Genomic DNA, 14,437 nt, shown 5'->3' with positions numbered 1-14,437 from the left:
GGGGAGGAGCCCCCCAAGCACAGCAGCACCCCCAGCCCCCAAGCTTGGCTCTTTTTTCCTGCAGTCACCTTTGGGCCCTGTCAGTAATCTCGAAGCATCTGCTCCAAATCATCCAGGATTACAGGAATTAAAAAAAAAAAAAAAACAAACCCAATTAGAGACCCAGGGTCCTGCAAGCACAAATCCGTTTAGCCCTAATCCAGGCTGCTGCCCCTTCCCAAAAGGCAAAGGATGGTCCTTGGGGGCTGGTTTTTGTGTGCCCCAGCACCACCTCCTCTCCTCAGCCTCAATTTACCCATTTTTGCCCCAGCAGTAGCGCCAGGACCTGCTCATGTCAGTGGGGAAATGGAACTCTTGGCTTTGGGCTCTGAAATCAGGTGTGGGGGCAGTGCCAGCATCTCCCCCTGGGCACACCCAGAGGGGCTCCCAGAGGACTGGGGATGGAAAGAAGGGGGTGCAAACACATCTGAATGTGTCATAGAGCATCATTTCCATTCCTCTGTGCCACCAGGGCCACCCTCAATGCTCTGCCATGCTCTGCACCCTGCATTGACTGGGACACCTGCAGTGCCATGCTCACCTTGCTGGAATTCAGTGTGGGAATGCTCTTCTGAGATAACTCACAGAAACTGGAGTCTTTCAGTAGAGTGAGGGTAGAGACTGAAAACTCATCAGAAAAGCATCTCCTTCCCTTTGAAATCCTCTATTTCTTTCAGTGCTGTTGGGGTCTCCTCCAGCTGGTCCAACCTTTCACCTGCAGCCCTAAACATCCAAGATAAAAATGCATTATCCATGGAGTGTCCCAGTATGCCCATAAACTCTGAATAACATATTTGAGTGAACATTGGTCCCTCTCATGTGTGGCAGCCTTTACATCAGTTTGTAAATTTTACACCCAGAAGGAAAACAGTCAATGTTTTAATTGTTAATAACGGGAAAATCTCTGAATTAATATTCAAGAACTCAGGGGGTTTACATGATTCTAAGAGATAGGCGACTTTTACAGCAGAGACAAACAATGTATTTTTTTTTTTGTTGGCTTTTTTTTCTTATATATGATGCAGGAAAAGGTGCTCACAGCAGAGGTTCCAGACAGGCGATGCTGTGCCAATTAGCACCACGTCTGGGTGTGCTGAGACATGAGGTGCTCTAGGTGGAAAAAGCTTTAAAGCTTTCACAATTCAAAGGGACATTTGTGAGTGGGAAATCCTTTTCAAAGGATTTGAAGTCTCAAAAGTCCCTCCCTGTGGGGATCCTCCCAGGACCCCGATGTGCTGCTCCTTTCTGGCAGCTCCTCCTCTGCCAGGCCACGTTCACCTCTGGGCTTGGTGTGACAAGGACAGCTGGGGGCTGTGGGAAAGGTGGCTCCAGGTTGGTGCCAGGTGTTTCTGTGAACCCCAGCGGGGATCAGATCAGCTCCAGAGAGATGTGGGGAGAGGGTCTGCCCAAGGGTGATGGGAGAGGGCTGGAAAAGAGGAGGAGAAGAAAGGAGGGGTTCAACCACAGGGGTTGAAAAGATGCTGAAGCAAAGAGCACATGGGCAAGGGAGGGTTTGTAATGAGCAAACAGACACTGCAGAGCAGAGGAGCCACCATGAGAGCACCCAAGTGCTTCAGACTCACCCCAAATCCTGTTGGTTTTGGGGTCTGGCCCCTCCAAAGCCTCAGTGCTGCAGGGACCCTTGGGGTGTGTGGCACGCTGGGTCTGAGGGTGTTGTCCCATGAGCAATGGCAATGCCAGGATGTCTGTGTGCTTTGTTCTCGTGGGACACCAGAGCCAGGACTGACCCACCACAAACCCACCAAAGCTCTCAGCTCACAGCCTTCTGCATTTGCTGACTTTCACTGAAATCTTGGTTAATTTGGTGTATCCCTGACTTAAAGGTCCATCAGCTTCCTTGGAACCTGGAGCTTTCCTCTTGGGTTGCTGGGAGATGCCAGCTGGATGTGATCAGTCCTGACTTGCTGAGAACAGCACCCATTGAAGGATTCTCCTTGAGAATAAAAATTTGCAAATACAGGTGGCTCATTTTTCAAAGAGCAGTTTCTGAAACTTCTTTGAGGCAGAAATGAGAGACAGGAAGAACACCACACAACACCCAGAGCCGTGTACTTCTTCCATCCCTCCCCAAGATGAAAATGCTGGCTGTTGAAAATAACCCTGGACTTCTGCAGAATGGTTAATTTTAATTTGACTGGGGCTGTGGATGTCCCATCCCTCCAGTGCTCCAGGCCAGGTTGGACAAGGCTTGGAGCAGCCTGGGATAGTGGAAGGTCTCCCTGCCCATGGCAGCAGGTTGGAATTGAATGAGCCTAAAGTCCCTTCCAAACCAAACCATTCCATGATTCTATGATTTTATCCACCTTGTTACCCGTCACAAGAGTTTCATTCTTGCTCCAGGAGGGAACCATCTCCAGTCCATCTGCCCAAGGTCCAAGGCAGTGAGAGCTGCTCTCTGGGTGTTTTTAATGCCCAGCAGCTCAGCCTCTTCTGGAGATATGATGCAGAATGCAAGGGTGGGAAAAGACTCTTCTTAGGTTCTGTTGTGCAGCTTGTTAAAAAGTTTTTAATATCCAGGTAATTAAAGCCCTGAGAGTTGCATTCTCATGCTGCTGTAGAAGGATTTGATCTAATGGCAATGGAAGTCAACAAGAACCTGTTTTCTGCTCTAAAGATGTGTTTGGTTCTGGCTTGAATTGACAGCGAGATGCAATGTATATCTCAGCAGTTAATACTCAAGGAAGTATTGCTTATTTAGCTATGCAGCAAATAATTAATACCATTCTCCTAAAGAAATGAAAGCAATTTATTAATTATGTCTACTTTGCAATGTAATGAAGGAATCATTCTGCTCTATCACTCTTGGTGAATTCTGATGCTTTGCTTGTGCTGCCAGGCATTTCATGTCTTCTCTGAGCCTTGCCCTCACGGCTTAAATAAATATTCTATAAGAGAAAACAACATCACCAATGCCAGTGTGAGTGGCTGGGCCAAGGCACTGTGCTCTCACCTGTGTGTACTTGGAAGGTGGAACTCAGAAACCTCCCAATGGCTGGGTTGGTTCTGTAACACAGACAAACCTGAACAGACAAAATGCATGCCCACAACCCCCTGTGTGTAGTGACACACAGAGGTGACACGAGAACAGCCAGCTGTAATGCCTGGAAGGCTGTGAGGGCCTTGGCAAGGTGACTTATTCGTAACAGAGCACAGGAAATTGTTGAAAGCAATGAAGATAAAGCTACCAAATGAAAACTGTGCTGCAGCACTGCTAAGGACAGTCTTTCTTCTGTCACCCTGTCCCACACAGTGTGGGTGTGCTCCTGCAGCCCCCCAATGCTCCCTGGCACCACGAACACCCCAGCAGGGCTGCAGGGAGCCTGGGGATGGCTGGCCGTGATGTGACTGTGCAGGAGCAGGGCAGCACACAGTGACAGATCTGTCCTGCCCCTGCAGTGCAGGAGAGCAGCAAAAAAAATGGCATTTTTGATGAAATAGTTGGAGCAGTGGGGATTTACTGAACCCGTGTCACACTGCCCATGCAGCTTGCTCAGTGTGCTGTTGCTAGCAATTCAGATATTGTCCAAGCTGTCCTGCTCATCAGTGCATGAACTCTGAAAACACTTAGCCACTACCAGCTCTGTGCATTATTTCAGCTGGAAGAACCGTGGTAGGTAAAGCAGCGACGATGGATCTAAACGATAATAAAGTCTCCCTGTTAAAAATTTAAAGTGCTATACAACTATTTTTAGTGACCTCTCCAGCTGAGATAATGCAGAAAGCTAACTAGATGTGAACATCCATCTTAGGAGAATTGATTCCTGCAGTTTGCAAACCAAGGTGAGCTGTGGAAGGTTAATGTTCATGCTCCAATACAAGAGGTACCAGCTATATGGAAAGCTGTAAACTGTACATGTAAAATCATAACCTATTCAAGGGCTAATGTGGATGCAGTGGTTTTTTCTTCCTCCAGCATGTTTATTTCCATAATGGACATTTAGTTTAGACAGAACACTAAGAGCTCCCTCCATCACAGCTTTCTGTGTGTGTGGATGTGTGTGATGAGTGTGGAGGGAGGAGAACCTGGTTTTGATTCAGGAAAGTGAACATGCAAGCATTCAACCTAAACTTAAATTCTTGGGTCAGCATTTTTAAATTCAGGCTTTTAAAATGAGGCAACTGCATTTTGTGGCTTCCTAAAAAAAAAAAAAAATAAATAAAAAAGGAGCTGAGCACTATGAGTGCTAGCAGCTCTCTCTCTGCAAGGAGATGGAGAGCACTGGGTGCCACTGCAAAAATGCAGCACGTATCCCAGGGCTGCTACAGCAAATTCTTTGCTTCTCAGAGCTCATTTATCTCAGAAGGGCTCCACATCCAGCAATGCAGCCTGCTGCCCTGCCCCTCCAAACCCTCAGAAGGCAATTAGCAACATCAATAAGTAATAGAACAAATACTTTGTCTCTAAAAAAACAGCCCACAGGCAGAGCAGCTCATTCGCTTTACTCTGAGGCTGTGCTAAAAACATTTAATTTTAATATTTCATCTGCTTAAAGCCGCTGTCCTACAAACTCTTAATTTTGAGAAGAGACACTTGAAAGCCAATGTGTGATGAAGGAAAGAGGAAAGGCAAGACCTGATGCTTGTAAACAACCATATCCATCAAGTCTGGTGCACACCAAGGATGCCTCTGTGGGGAAGATTTTTAGCAGAGTTTGTGTGGCTCATCTCTTCAGCAAAGAAACAATGATTTTTCATCAGAACCAAGGCCTAGAGAAAATGGCAGAAAACAGCTAAAATACTGTAACAGGAACGTTTATTAGATTAACTTGTAATAAATTGAAATATTGCTGGAAAAAATAGCTTTAAAAAAGTTGGAAAATAATGAGATCCACCTAGAAGCCATGAGCTTTGTGCTCTTATGTAGCAACGTGGCTCTGGTGTTGCTTCAAGAACCATTCCTTGCAGAGGACATCCCACCACTGGAGCCCTGCAGTCCCTCTGACCCACGGGTGACCTGGCGCACGAGTCTGCCAGGAAACACTCCAGCAGTTTAGGCTTAACAACCAAATTGGTTTGCATCACTCCTTCAGCACTTGGGGCTCTCAGGGGATCAAAAGGATCATGGCTGAGTGGGAACAATACTCACAGAAATCAGCGCTGCCCTCAGGAGCCTCCTCTCACTCTGCGGTCAATAGGCAGAGCCCAGCCGTGGCAGACAGTGAACTTGATTAGAGAGATGATCTTGGTTAAAACTGCCTGGATCTCCTTGCTGCTGAGGACATGGGGGGAGGAGGCTGGGGCTGGATCTCCGGGCAAGAGGGCCTGATGGACGGGGCTGGATTACTGCAGCAGCGTAACCAGAGCAGGATTAGGTGCCCTGGGGCACCCACCTGAGCCCTGCTCTCTCCCACTGACCACACGGCAGCCTGGAGATCAGCCCCCTCCAGGCAGGGCACTTTTGGGGACATCTGTCCCCAAGGTGACTCCAGGCCTGCCTGCTGACCTGCACTGGTGGAAAGCATGGTAGAGAAAATGGTTGCAAGCCAAGGTAATTTTGAAGAACCCATAAAGTCTTCAAGTTGACTTAATAAATGATCTGGCCTGAAGAGCAGTTTCCAATCTAAGTGTCCGGATAGAGATGTTTATGAGGAGGTTTTTTCCCAGCCTGCAGACTCTGTGATTTGCTCCCTGAGGAATGGTTGTGTGTTCTTGTGTTTCTTTAAGGTGCCTGAAAGCCACTGGAGCTGTGTGTCCCTGTGTGTCCCTGTGTGTTCCTGTGTGTCCCTGTGTGTGCCTGGTTCTCTGTACATTTAACAGGGAATTGCCCTCCCACCCAGGGCTCCAAAGAAGAGCTCTCCTTCCATCCTCAGCTACCTTGGTATTACAGCTATGTGTTCTGAAAGCATTTCAAGAATAGCTTCTGAAGAAGCACATTGCATTTCAGTCAGTGACATTGGGAGGAAGGGGATGGCTTTGTCCTGAATGGAACCACTAATGGCCTTGAAAGAAGATTCAGACCAGCAAAAGGCTGGTCTGAATAAAAATATATTAAAAAAAAAAAAAAAGATAAATAAAAAAGATGAAAAAACCACCCGAGGTCTGCTCTCCTGTTGTAGAGCTCTTCTTGAAATCAACAGGTCTGGAAAAAGAGAAGGTAGTGCTGGGTTAAAACTTCCTGCTCATTCTAGAGAAGCCCCAAATCGTGTGCCATTGAGGTTACTATGGAGTTATTGAATAAAGGCTGAGAAGCTTGTTCTGCTGATCAATACCTGTGTGTGCAGGCAGATCTCAGCAGTGGCTGTTTGCCTCTCAGAGGCTCCACTCTGAAACATTTATCCAGCTTTTGTGGAGTTTTCAAAGGGGTTGAACTTCTCAGACCAGCACAAATAAGATGTGGGTGCTCAGGACAAACAGATGCTTCCATTCTGCTCCTACCTCTAGAATATTACAACCTCTCTTCTCACACCTTTGCTTTATATTAGACTGCTAAAAAAAAAGGGGAAAAAAAAAGGAGGTATCAAGAGGAACAGCTTTAAATGGAAATAAAGAGATGTGTCTAAATCCTTTAGGCTGTTTGGGATGTCTCAAGTGATTTAGTCTGGCTGTATCTGTACATTAAAGCATATGAGGGCACTGAGGTTCATCACTTATCCTATTAAAACGTTAGAAGAGTCCCTGGCTAGGGTTTGCCTCAGACCAGGCAGGGCTGTCTCACACCATCCCTAGGGCAGAGCTCAACAGCCAGCAGGGCATGCAGAGTCCTTCCCACGGACTCAGCCCCTTTTTGGGGCCGAAAATCACAGAGAGGTGACCCTTCCAGCAGGCAGCAGTGTCAGGACAAGCCATTTAATAGCACAGACATGGCAGAGTGCCTTCCTGCTCCATGGCAAGTCTGCACTGTGACAATAAAGAGATAAAACCCTGCCAGGTGCTTTCCAGTCAGGAGAGGGTGCTGGAGGAAGGTGTTGATAAGGGAAAAAGAGACCACCCCATAGTCTGCTCTCCATATGGACACCCACCTCATAAGGCTGCCCTGATTGCCTGAAACATGAGCTGCAAATCCAGATTTTGGAGATAGTGAGCTGCAAGTCCTGTCTGACACCATTTGTTTGGCTGCCTGGTGGGGAGGGGGTGCTGGAGGTCCCACCTGGAGCATTGCTGGGAAGGAGATGCTTTTCCCTCAGCAGCCAGTGGGGAGGGTGAGGATCCCATGCTGGGTGTGAGGGTCACCCACAGAAGTGGGTTTGGCTCAGCTCTGTCAGACAACCCCAAGCTAAAAGACAAGTAAAACCCCTGGGTTTTGCTCCACACAGTGAGAGAGGAGCCCGTACAGGGAGAGCAGTGGGTGACTGGCACAACTTTTAGGATTTTTGGGATGGAAATAGTGGGAACAGTGGTGAGGGCTGATGCTCTGGGCTGACTCCAGTGGGACGGAATGGCACCAGCTCTGCTAAGTGTAAGGAGAAAATTAACAAAGTGTGGAGGATTATGAGGAACAACATCTCTCTCCTACCTCTGGGAAGAGGCAGAGATGACAAATATGTGAATCCACTTTGCTTCAACATGGTTTGAAGCTGAAAATTTCCTTTCAAACCATATTTCTTGCAGGGGAAAGTGTGTGCCAGAAAGGCCTATGTCACAGATCAGAAGGCAGCAGGGTTAAATGAGCTTTCTGGGGAATTTCTGCAAATTGGGGGAGTTTAAATTGGATGCAGCGAGTGATGAAGGAAGGGGAGCCTTTTCCTGGCCTTTGGCTGGGGGTCTTGCAGCCAGTGCTGGCAGAAGGGAATATCCATCCACGGGCTTTTTCTGTCCCCCCCGGCGCCAGGAACAAACGCTGATAGAGTGCAAAGTGCTGCAAGCCTCGGAGGATCTGAGAGGAAATGCTTCTTCCCTGGATCCTCAGCTCGGTCTCACCCTCCGGGTAGGGGCACAGCAAGGGCAGCCCAGGGTTCAGGCTCCTTTGGGGTGCTGGGGCTGCAGGGCAGCCTTGGCAAAGAGACGAGAGAGAGGACAGGTCAAAGTTTGGCAGCTCCATTCCCTTTGGCCTCTGATGCTTCCATCTCCCTCTCCGGCAAGCACACCTGGATCTTTAATGGAAATTAAAGAAAGAAATGACAGGAACGGGGCAGAGCCGGCGCCGGGCTCTGCTGGGAGGCGGGGCAGACACGGCTGGGAGTGTTCCGCTCTCTCTCACGGCATTACCCCCGCAGCAGCCAGGGGTAACGGGATCTGCGAGAGTCTGATCCTCCCAAGCCCTTAATCGGATGCGGGAAACGTCCAAAATGCGGCTCACTCTCCTGCTTCCCACAGCCACGGCACACACGCCGCTCTCCTGTGGTCACACAGGGGTGTTTCCCCCTGAACCAGCCCCTCCTGCGTCTCCCAGCACCCAGGGCAGAGAGCCAAAGCTGACCCCATGTCCAGGAGCCCTCCCAGATGAGAGAAGTGCTGCTGGTGGTGCGATGTTCAATAAATTTACAGACACCCATTTTTCTGTTCTGCAAAGAAAACCCCTTGGATAGACAAGGGGCAAAAGGCAGGAAAAGCAGAGAGCAGTGCTTTTTGTGGGACTGGGCTGTGGGATGGGGATGGGATGAAGGCTCTGCAGGGATTGTGCAGACTGGGATGTAAGGATGAGTGTGCACGGAGCACCCACATGGGCCAGGCAGCTGCTGAGGCAGCACCCCCAGCCTGGAGGGGCTGGTGTGGCTTTTCCAAGGCCCTTGCATCCCCCAGCCCTCCCTCCGTGGCAGTTTCCACTGCAAACAGCAGCAGTCCTCCTCTGCAGTGCAGGACTGGGACAATGCTCCCTGGATAAGTGGGCCTTCTGTCCCCAGCTGCACCAGAGCCAGGCTCTCTCCCCAACCTGCAAGCCTTTTTTTTTTTTTTTTTTTTTTTTTTTTTTTTTTTTTTTTTTTTTCTCTTACAAAATCAATTTACAGACAGCTCGCTCATTTTGCCCCCTCGCAAACTTATTAGGTATTCAGTCCCGGCTAGCACTGGTAAGCATCCTTTGTCCCAGGGAGGGCTGGAGACCCCTTCATTAGCAGTGATTACCTCTGAGCAGTTTGACAGCCTCCCAGCCCGCTTACAAGACTCTCCCATTCAGCCCTGCCCGGGGCTGCCCCGCTTCTCAAAAGAAACGGAAACATTCAAACATTTCTCCCCCCTTCCCAGCTGAAGAGAGGAAAAGCTGTTTCTCTTTTCCGCCTTCCCCATTCACTTCACTTTTGATACAATATTTTCTCTCTTTGTTAAGCCGGAGAGAGAGGGGTCAAGGCAGACTTTTTAGTGACCCTTTTCGGAGCGTTTTGTTTAATGTAAATACAAGCTCCTTCACTCTTACCCGCTTATAATTATTATTATTTTAAAAACAACCAGAGGCTTGGGAGGGCGATGGCTTGGGCTGATCTTTAGGGGGAAAAAAAATTCCTGAAAAACCTGGGGGAGGACATTCAATAAGGGAAGGGAAAGAGCAGTTGGGAAAAAAAAAAAGAAAATAACAAACGAGGGGACGGGGTGGGGAAACTGCGGGGTTTTGTTTTGGGTCTTGTGAAGGCTCGGGCGCAGCCCCACGGCCCACGGGGAAGAAGAGGAGCTGGGAGATGCGGAGATGCTCGGTTCTCCCGTTCTCCCACAACAAGAAGGGCCGGGCAGGGGGCTGCTCTTCCCACGGGGGCTCCGTGCTCCTTTCCCCACCCCGGCCACTCTCTCCGAAGGTTGGTTTGTGCTCTTGCCGCCAGCACCCGCAGGAGGGTCCCTACACTCACTCCCTGCACTCACTCCCTGCACTCAAGGGAGATGCCGCATCCTTCACGGCACCCAAACCCTCTGTCGAAAGAGACAATATCGTCCCCGCTGCCCATTGAACAAATTCCAGGTGTTTTTTAGTCGCAAAGAAATCCCGCGTTAGCAGACGCTGAGCGCATGTGCTCTCTGCTCTCTTTCTATCTTTAATTCGCCACAAAAAGCGCTGCTACTCTGCCCGCAGAAGCCGGTGGAGAAATTGAATCCAATTCACCGATTTTCCGGGAAGGAAAATAAATAAAGAAAGAACAAATAAAGGTGTATTTCAACAGATTCCGTTTTGAGGGCGAACACCGCTTTTGCTCCCAAAACAAACTCATGGGTGGGAAGTGTTGCCCATCAGCGAACCCCAAACCCAAGGTAAAACCCCAACCTCGTTTGGCGCTTAAACAGCACAGCCGGGCTCTTCTTGCTCGGCTTAAATCCACAGGAGTTCAGGAGGCAACAAACCTCAGGGTTTGGGGTGCAAAGTGCTCTCCTGACCCTCCCGTAGGTGGGTACCCCAAACTCAGGTGGAGGCCCCTACTCTGCCCGGCTCCCCTCCCTGCGATCCGACCCTCAGCACTCCTAAAATGTAAATTATTTGCCTGTCCACCAGGAAAAGAGCTGCCTGTAAATTTACTTGAAAAAACAGTTTAAAAATTCCTGCTACCCGCCGCATCCCTGGAATAATCTGTAGGGAAAACCAAGGTACATGCATTTGGGGACGGAACGCAGCTTTAAGCATGGGGGGTGTAAACGCCTTGAATCCAGGTTTAAATTCAAACTTAGAGGGGCAGAATTCACTGCGTAGACGGGAATATCCGTCCCGATAAAAGGCAGCAGGGCTGAAATAAACCATCAGGGAGCTGAAATGCCCCTGCCCCTCGCAGGCAGCCGGAGCCGGGGCATCTCTGCTGCCAGCGCTGCCCGGCTTCCCCCGGTGCCAGGCTGCGGCTGCTAAATAAATCGAGCCAAGCAATCAGCTTACCGGGGAGGCATCTCTCTGAGGACAGGCAAGTAAACGCGATGAGACCGAGAAGACAAAAAAAGCACAGCTCAGGCGATTTAAAGATCAATGTCAAATTGTATAATATAAAATCCTTCTGCTGGGGAGAAAAGCTTAGCACGCTCCTTGGACCTGGCGTTTGGTCTCCTCCAGCAAAACAAAGCGAGGGAGGCGGATGGTGGGGACAGCCACGGGCACATGGCAAAGGTACCGATTTGGGGTAATTTAGCCCCCTTTATGGCCTTTCACTGGCATGGAGAACTGTTAATTCTCCATCTTCTCCTCGCCTTTGCCAGGTGAGGGAGGAAGCTTAGTTTCCCCGGCGGGGCTGTGCCCCAACCATTCCTCTCCATAATATTTTTTTTTTTTTTTCATTTTCTTCCCCTCGTTCCTCTCAGAAAATTCGCCTCCGATAATCCCCAGCGCTTCAGCCCTTGGAGGAGAAGAAGCCGAGGCGATGCCGCCTCCTTCCCTTCCTCGGGCACCCGCATCCCCCGCCGGCCCCGTTCCCGCTCCTCTCGCCTCATCCCGGCTCCTCCCAGCTCCCTGCCTGGCAAAAACATCATCCCTGCTCCCAAGGACCGGCTAGTTCTGTCCTGCCGAGCTGCTGCTGAAATACCCGTGGCCTCGGAGATCTGCTCTGCGTAAACCGGCGGGCTTGGAACCGACACCGTCATTTCAAAGCAGATGCGAGGGGGTCGTTCACCAAATATTTTATTATGGTTTTAGGCTGCTTCATACAGTTTCGTCCTGCACATGCTCTACAAGTCACCTGTGCACATAGAGAACAAGCCAAAAATAATAATAATTAATAATAATAATAGAAAAAAATCTACCATAGCAATCCCTTAAATAAGTAAATAAACATTATATATATATATATATATAAAAACCCTTTAAAGTAAAGCAAAACCCAACCAAAAGAACAGCGTCTTTTCAACATGAAACAACCCCGCGTGATAAGAGCGGGGGCTCAAACATTTTGCAACTTGGCATTCGGTTTCTTGGTGAATTTTTTTTTTTTTTTTTACGTTTTCTGGGCTTTCTTTAAATATTTCTTTTTAGGCATCAATTCTGCAAATCCTTCGAAATAAAGGCGACAACGATTTTAACGACGTTTTTTTAATGCAGTCTGCTGCGGGGCTGGGAGGGCGGCGCGGCCGGGGAGCGCCCCGTACCCCGCGTTGGGCGCCGCCAGCCCCGCCGCTCCGGCCGCGGCCGAGGCACCGCTGGGCCGGGCCCACCTCTCCGCCCGCTTCGCCGCGGCCGTGGTGTCAGATGTCACATTCACTGTCGCTGGATGTGATGGAGATGGCGGAGGTGGCCGCTTTGCTGGAGAGGCTGGCTGCGGGGCTGGAGGCGGCCCCCGGCGCCTCCCCGCCGCTCTCCTCCTCCGCGGGCAGCGAGCGCACTGAGCCCTGCGTTAGGACCTGCTGCTGTAGCCTGCAAGGAAGCGGCACACACGGCATCACCGCCCGCCCTCCGCACCCCCCGTGTCCCCCCAGGGGCTCCCCCGACCCTGCCCCCGGCTCTCACAGCTTATACCGGCCATGGGAGAGAGGAGGAGCAGGGTGGGCACCCAGTTCCTCAGCTCTGTCTGAAAAACAGGGTGCCCACCCCAGGGTCAGCCCCGCTCCTCTGCTGGCACGCCCAGGGGAAAGTTGTCACCCTCCTCTGCAGCCTGTCCCCAAAGCAGGCCTTGTCTTAGGGGTCAGTAATGCCCGGCGGCAGCTCCCGGGCAGCGTCTCCCCGCCAGTAGGCCTTACATCTTCCCCTAGTCTGTAAAAAAGGGCTCGGGGTGACAGCACCCACGTCCTCGACGTGCGACAGTCCAGCTGAGGGGTGGTAAGGGGAGTTTTCCCCACCCCGGGGTCTTGGGCAGGAGATAAACGGGGAACTCTGCTCCGTGCCCTGCTTGCCGGGCCGCCTGCTTGTGTCACTAGTGTTGGGATAACGCTGCTCCTTCAGAGCCGTGATTTTGTTCCGTAACATACATTTTAAAAAAATTATATATATTTTTTCAGGTTGTATTTCTATTATATATTTATATATATATATATAATAGAAACAAGAACAATATCCCAAGGAGTGTTCCCGGATGGCTCCAGTGGAGGAGCAGGGCACGGCGGCTGCGGCAGGGCCCGCAGAGGGCATGGCTGGTTCTTCTCAGGATGGACATTTCTCAAACCAGTATTTATATGTCCGGGCAAAACTTTGGAAGGCGTTTGTCTCTGCTCAGCCCCTGAACATGGCCCTTCTGCAGCCAGGAGAGTTCCCTTCTCCTGCTCCCCCTGTCCCGCTCCCCCACAGGGCAGCCAACAGGGAGCCCAGGGCGGGGATCTTCCCCTATTAAATCGAAGTAATAAAAAAGCCTTAATATTTTCCCGCTGCTCCTGCTTTATCTCACTGAAAAATCTCCCGGGATCGTTTCCCCCGTCCTCTGCCGGCAGCCTCGCACCGCCTCCCCGCAGGCTCCGGCCCCGGGGGAGCTGTGTCCTGCCCCTTACCTGTTCTTAGCGGCTGCAGCCCTGTCCCTTTGCCGGCGGTTTTTGAACCAGTTGCCCACTTGCGTGGGGGTAAGTCCCGTGGCCTGAGCCAGTTCCCGCTTTTTGCTGGGGTTGGGGTAAGGGTCCTGCAGGTACCACTCCCGCAGCAAATGCCTCGTCCGCTCCTTGAAGCAATGTGTCTTCTGCTCGCCGTCCCAGATGGTGCGCGGCAGCGGGAACTTCTTCCTCACCCGGTACTTGTCCACCGGCCCCAGGGGTCGGCCCCGCAGCTTCTCCGCCTCCTGGTAGTGCGCTTCCAGCCAGAGGGCTTGCAGTTTGGCGTGGGACTCCTTGGTGAACTTGTGGTTCTCCAGGATGTGGTAGAGCTCCCGGTAGTTCCCCGTGTGGAAGGCCACGATGGCCCGGGCTCTCAGCACCGACTCGTTCTTGTTGAGCGCCTCGCAGGCCGCGGGGGCCACGGGCAGGGACCAGAGGAAGCGCCCCAGGCGCTCGATGTCCCCGCTCTCCTCCAGGGTCTCGCATACCCCGGCCACCTGCTGCGGGCTGAAATTGAGGATGGGCAGCTGGAACATGGAGGCGGCGCCGCGCTCCGCTCCGCGCTCCGCGCACCCGCGGCGATGCCCGCCGCCACCGCGCACAGCCCCGCGGCGGGGAAGGGGCAGCGGCCCCGGGCCGCCCCTCGCTCCGCTGCTCCGGTGCCGGCCGAGCTGCCGCGGGAGGGACGGCGGAGGGCGGAGAGGCGATGGGGAGCGCTCGGCAGCTCCGGCGACTGGGGGCGGTGGGCAGGGGCGAGGCGGAGGAGGATGGAGCGAGGAGGGAGGGCGGGCGGGGGGGAGGGAGTGAAGGGAAAAAAAAAAAAAAAAAAGGAGGAAAAAAGAAGAAGAAAAAAATGAAACCAGAAAAGGCACAAGCGCAGCTCCCCGCCGCCGCCGCGCTGCTGCGGGAGCGGCTGATTCGCTGCGGGCTCGGCAGATTGGCTCCCGGGTTTCCATGGCGGGGCTGCCACTCACTGTCAGCCGCTGCCAATCACGGCGGAAGGGCCCGCACCGCCCCGCTCCCCGCCCCGCTCCCCGCCCCGCTCCCCGCCCCGCTCCCCGCCCCGCTCCCCGGGCACCGCGACCCCGCCGCCCGC

At 51.8% G+C, this 14,437-nt stretch overlaps 1 protein-coding gene across 1 annotated transcript; it reads right to left on the bottom strand.

The window, feature by feature from the left end:
* Positions 1 to 12,048: 12,048 nt before the first annotated feature.
* SIX6 (SIX homeobox 6) lies at positions 12,049 to 13,877 on the bottom strand. The gene is made up of 2 exons (XM_063159373.1): positions 13,306 to 13,877; positions 12,049 to 12,241 (listed from the first exon to the last, which is right to left on the bottom strand). The coding sequence occupies exons 1-2, from the start codon at positions 13,875 to 13,877 to the stop codon at positions 12,073 to 12,075; spliced, it is 741 nt and encodes a 246-aa protein (XP_063015443.1). The 3' UTR covers positions 12,049 to 12,072.
* Positions 13,878 to 14,437: the final 560 nt, after the last annotated feature.

The sequence above is a fragment of the Melospiza melodia genome, chromosome 6 (genome assembly GCF_035770615.1).
Source record: "Melospiza melodia melodia isolate bMelMel2 chromosome 6, bMelMel2.pri, whole genome shotgun sequence".
Classification (NCBI taxonomy): domain Eukaryota; kingdom Metazoa; phylum Chordata; class Aves; order Passeriformes; family Passerellidae; genus Melospiza; species Melospiza melodia.
The sequence above is the reverse complement of the archived record's forward strand: the minus strand, read 5'-3'. Positions and strand labels throughout refer to the sequence as shown.

Excerpts from the sequence above, each read along its gene's own strand:
- SIX6 (XM_063159373.1), bottom strand. The coding sequence starts at position 13,877 with ATGTTCCAGCTGCCCATCCTCAATTTCAGCCCGCAGCAGGTGGCCGGG. Across the intron at positions 12,242-13,305 it reads GCTGCAGCCGCTAAGAACAG|GCTACAGCAGCAGGTCCTAA; the intron begins GTAAGGGGCAGG and ends GCTTCCTTGCAG.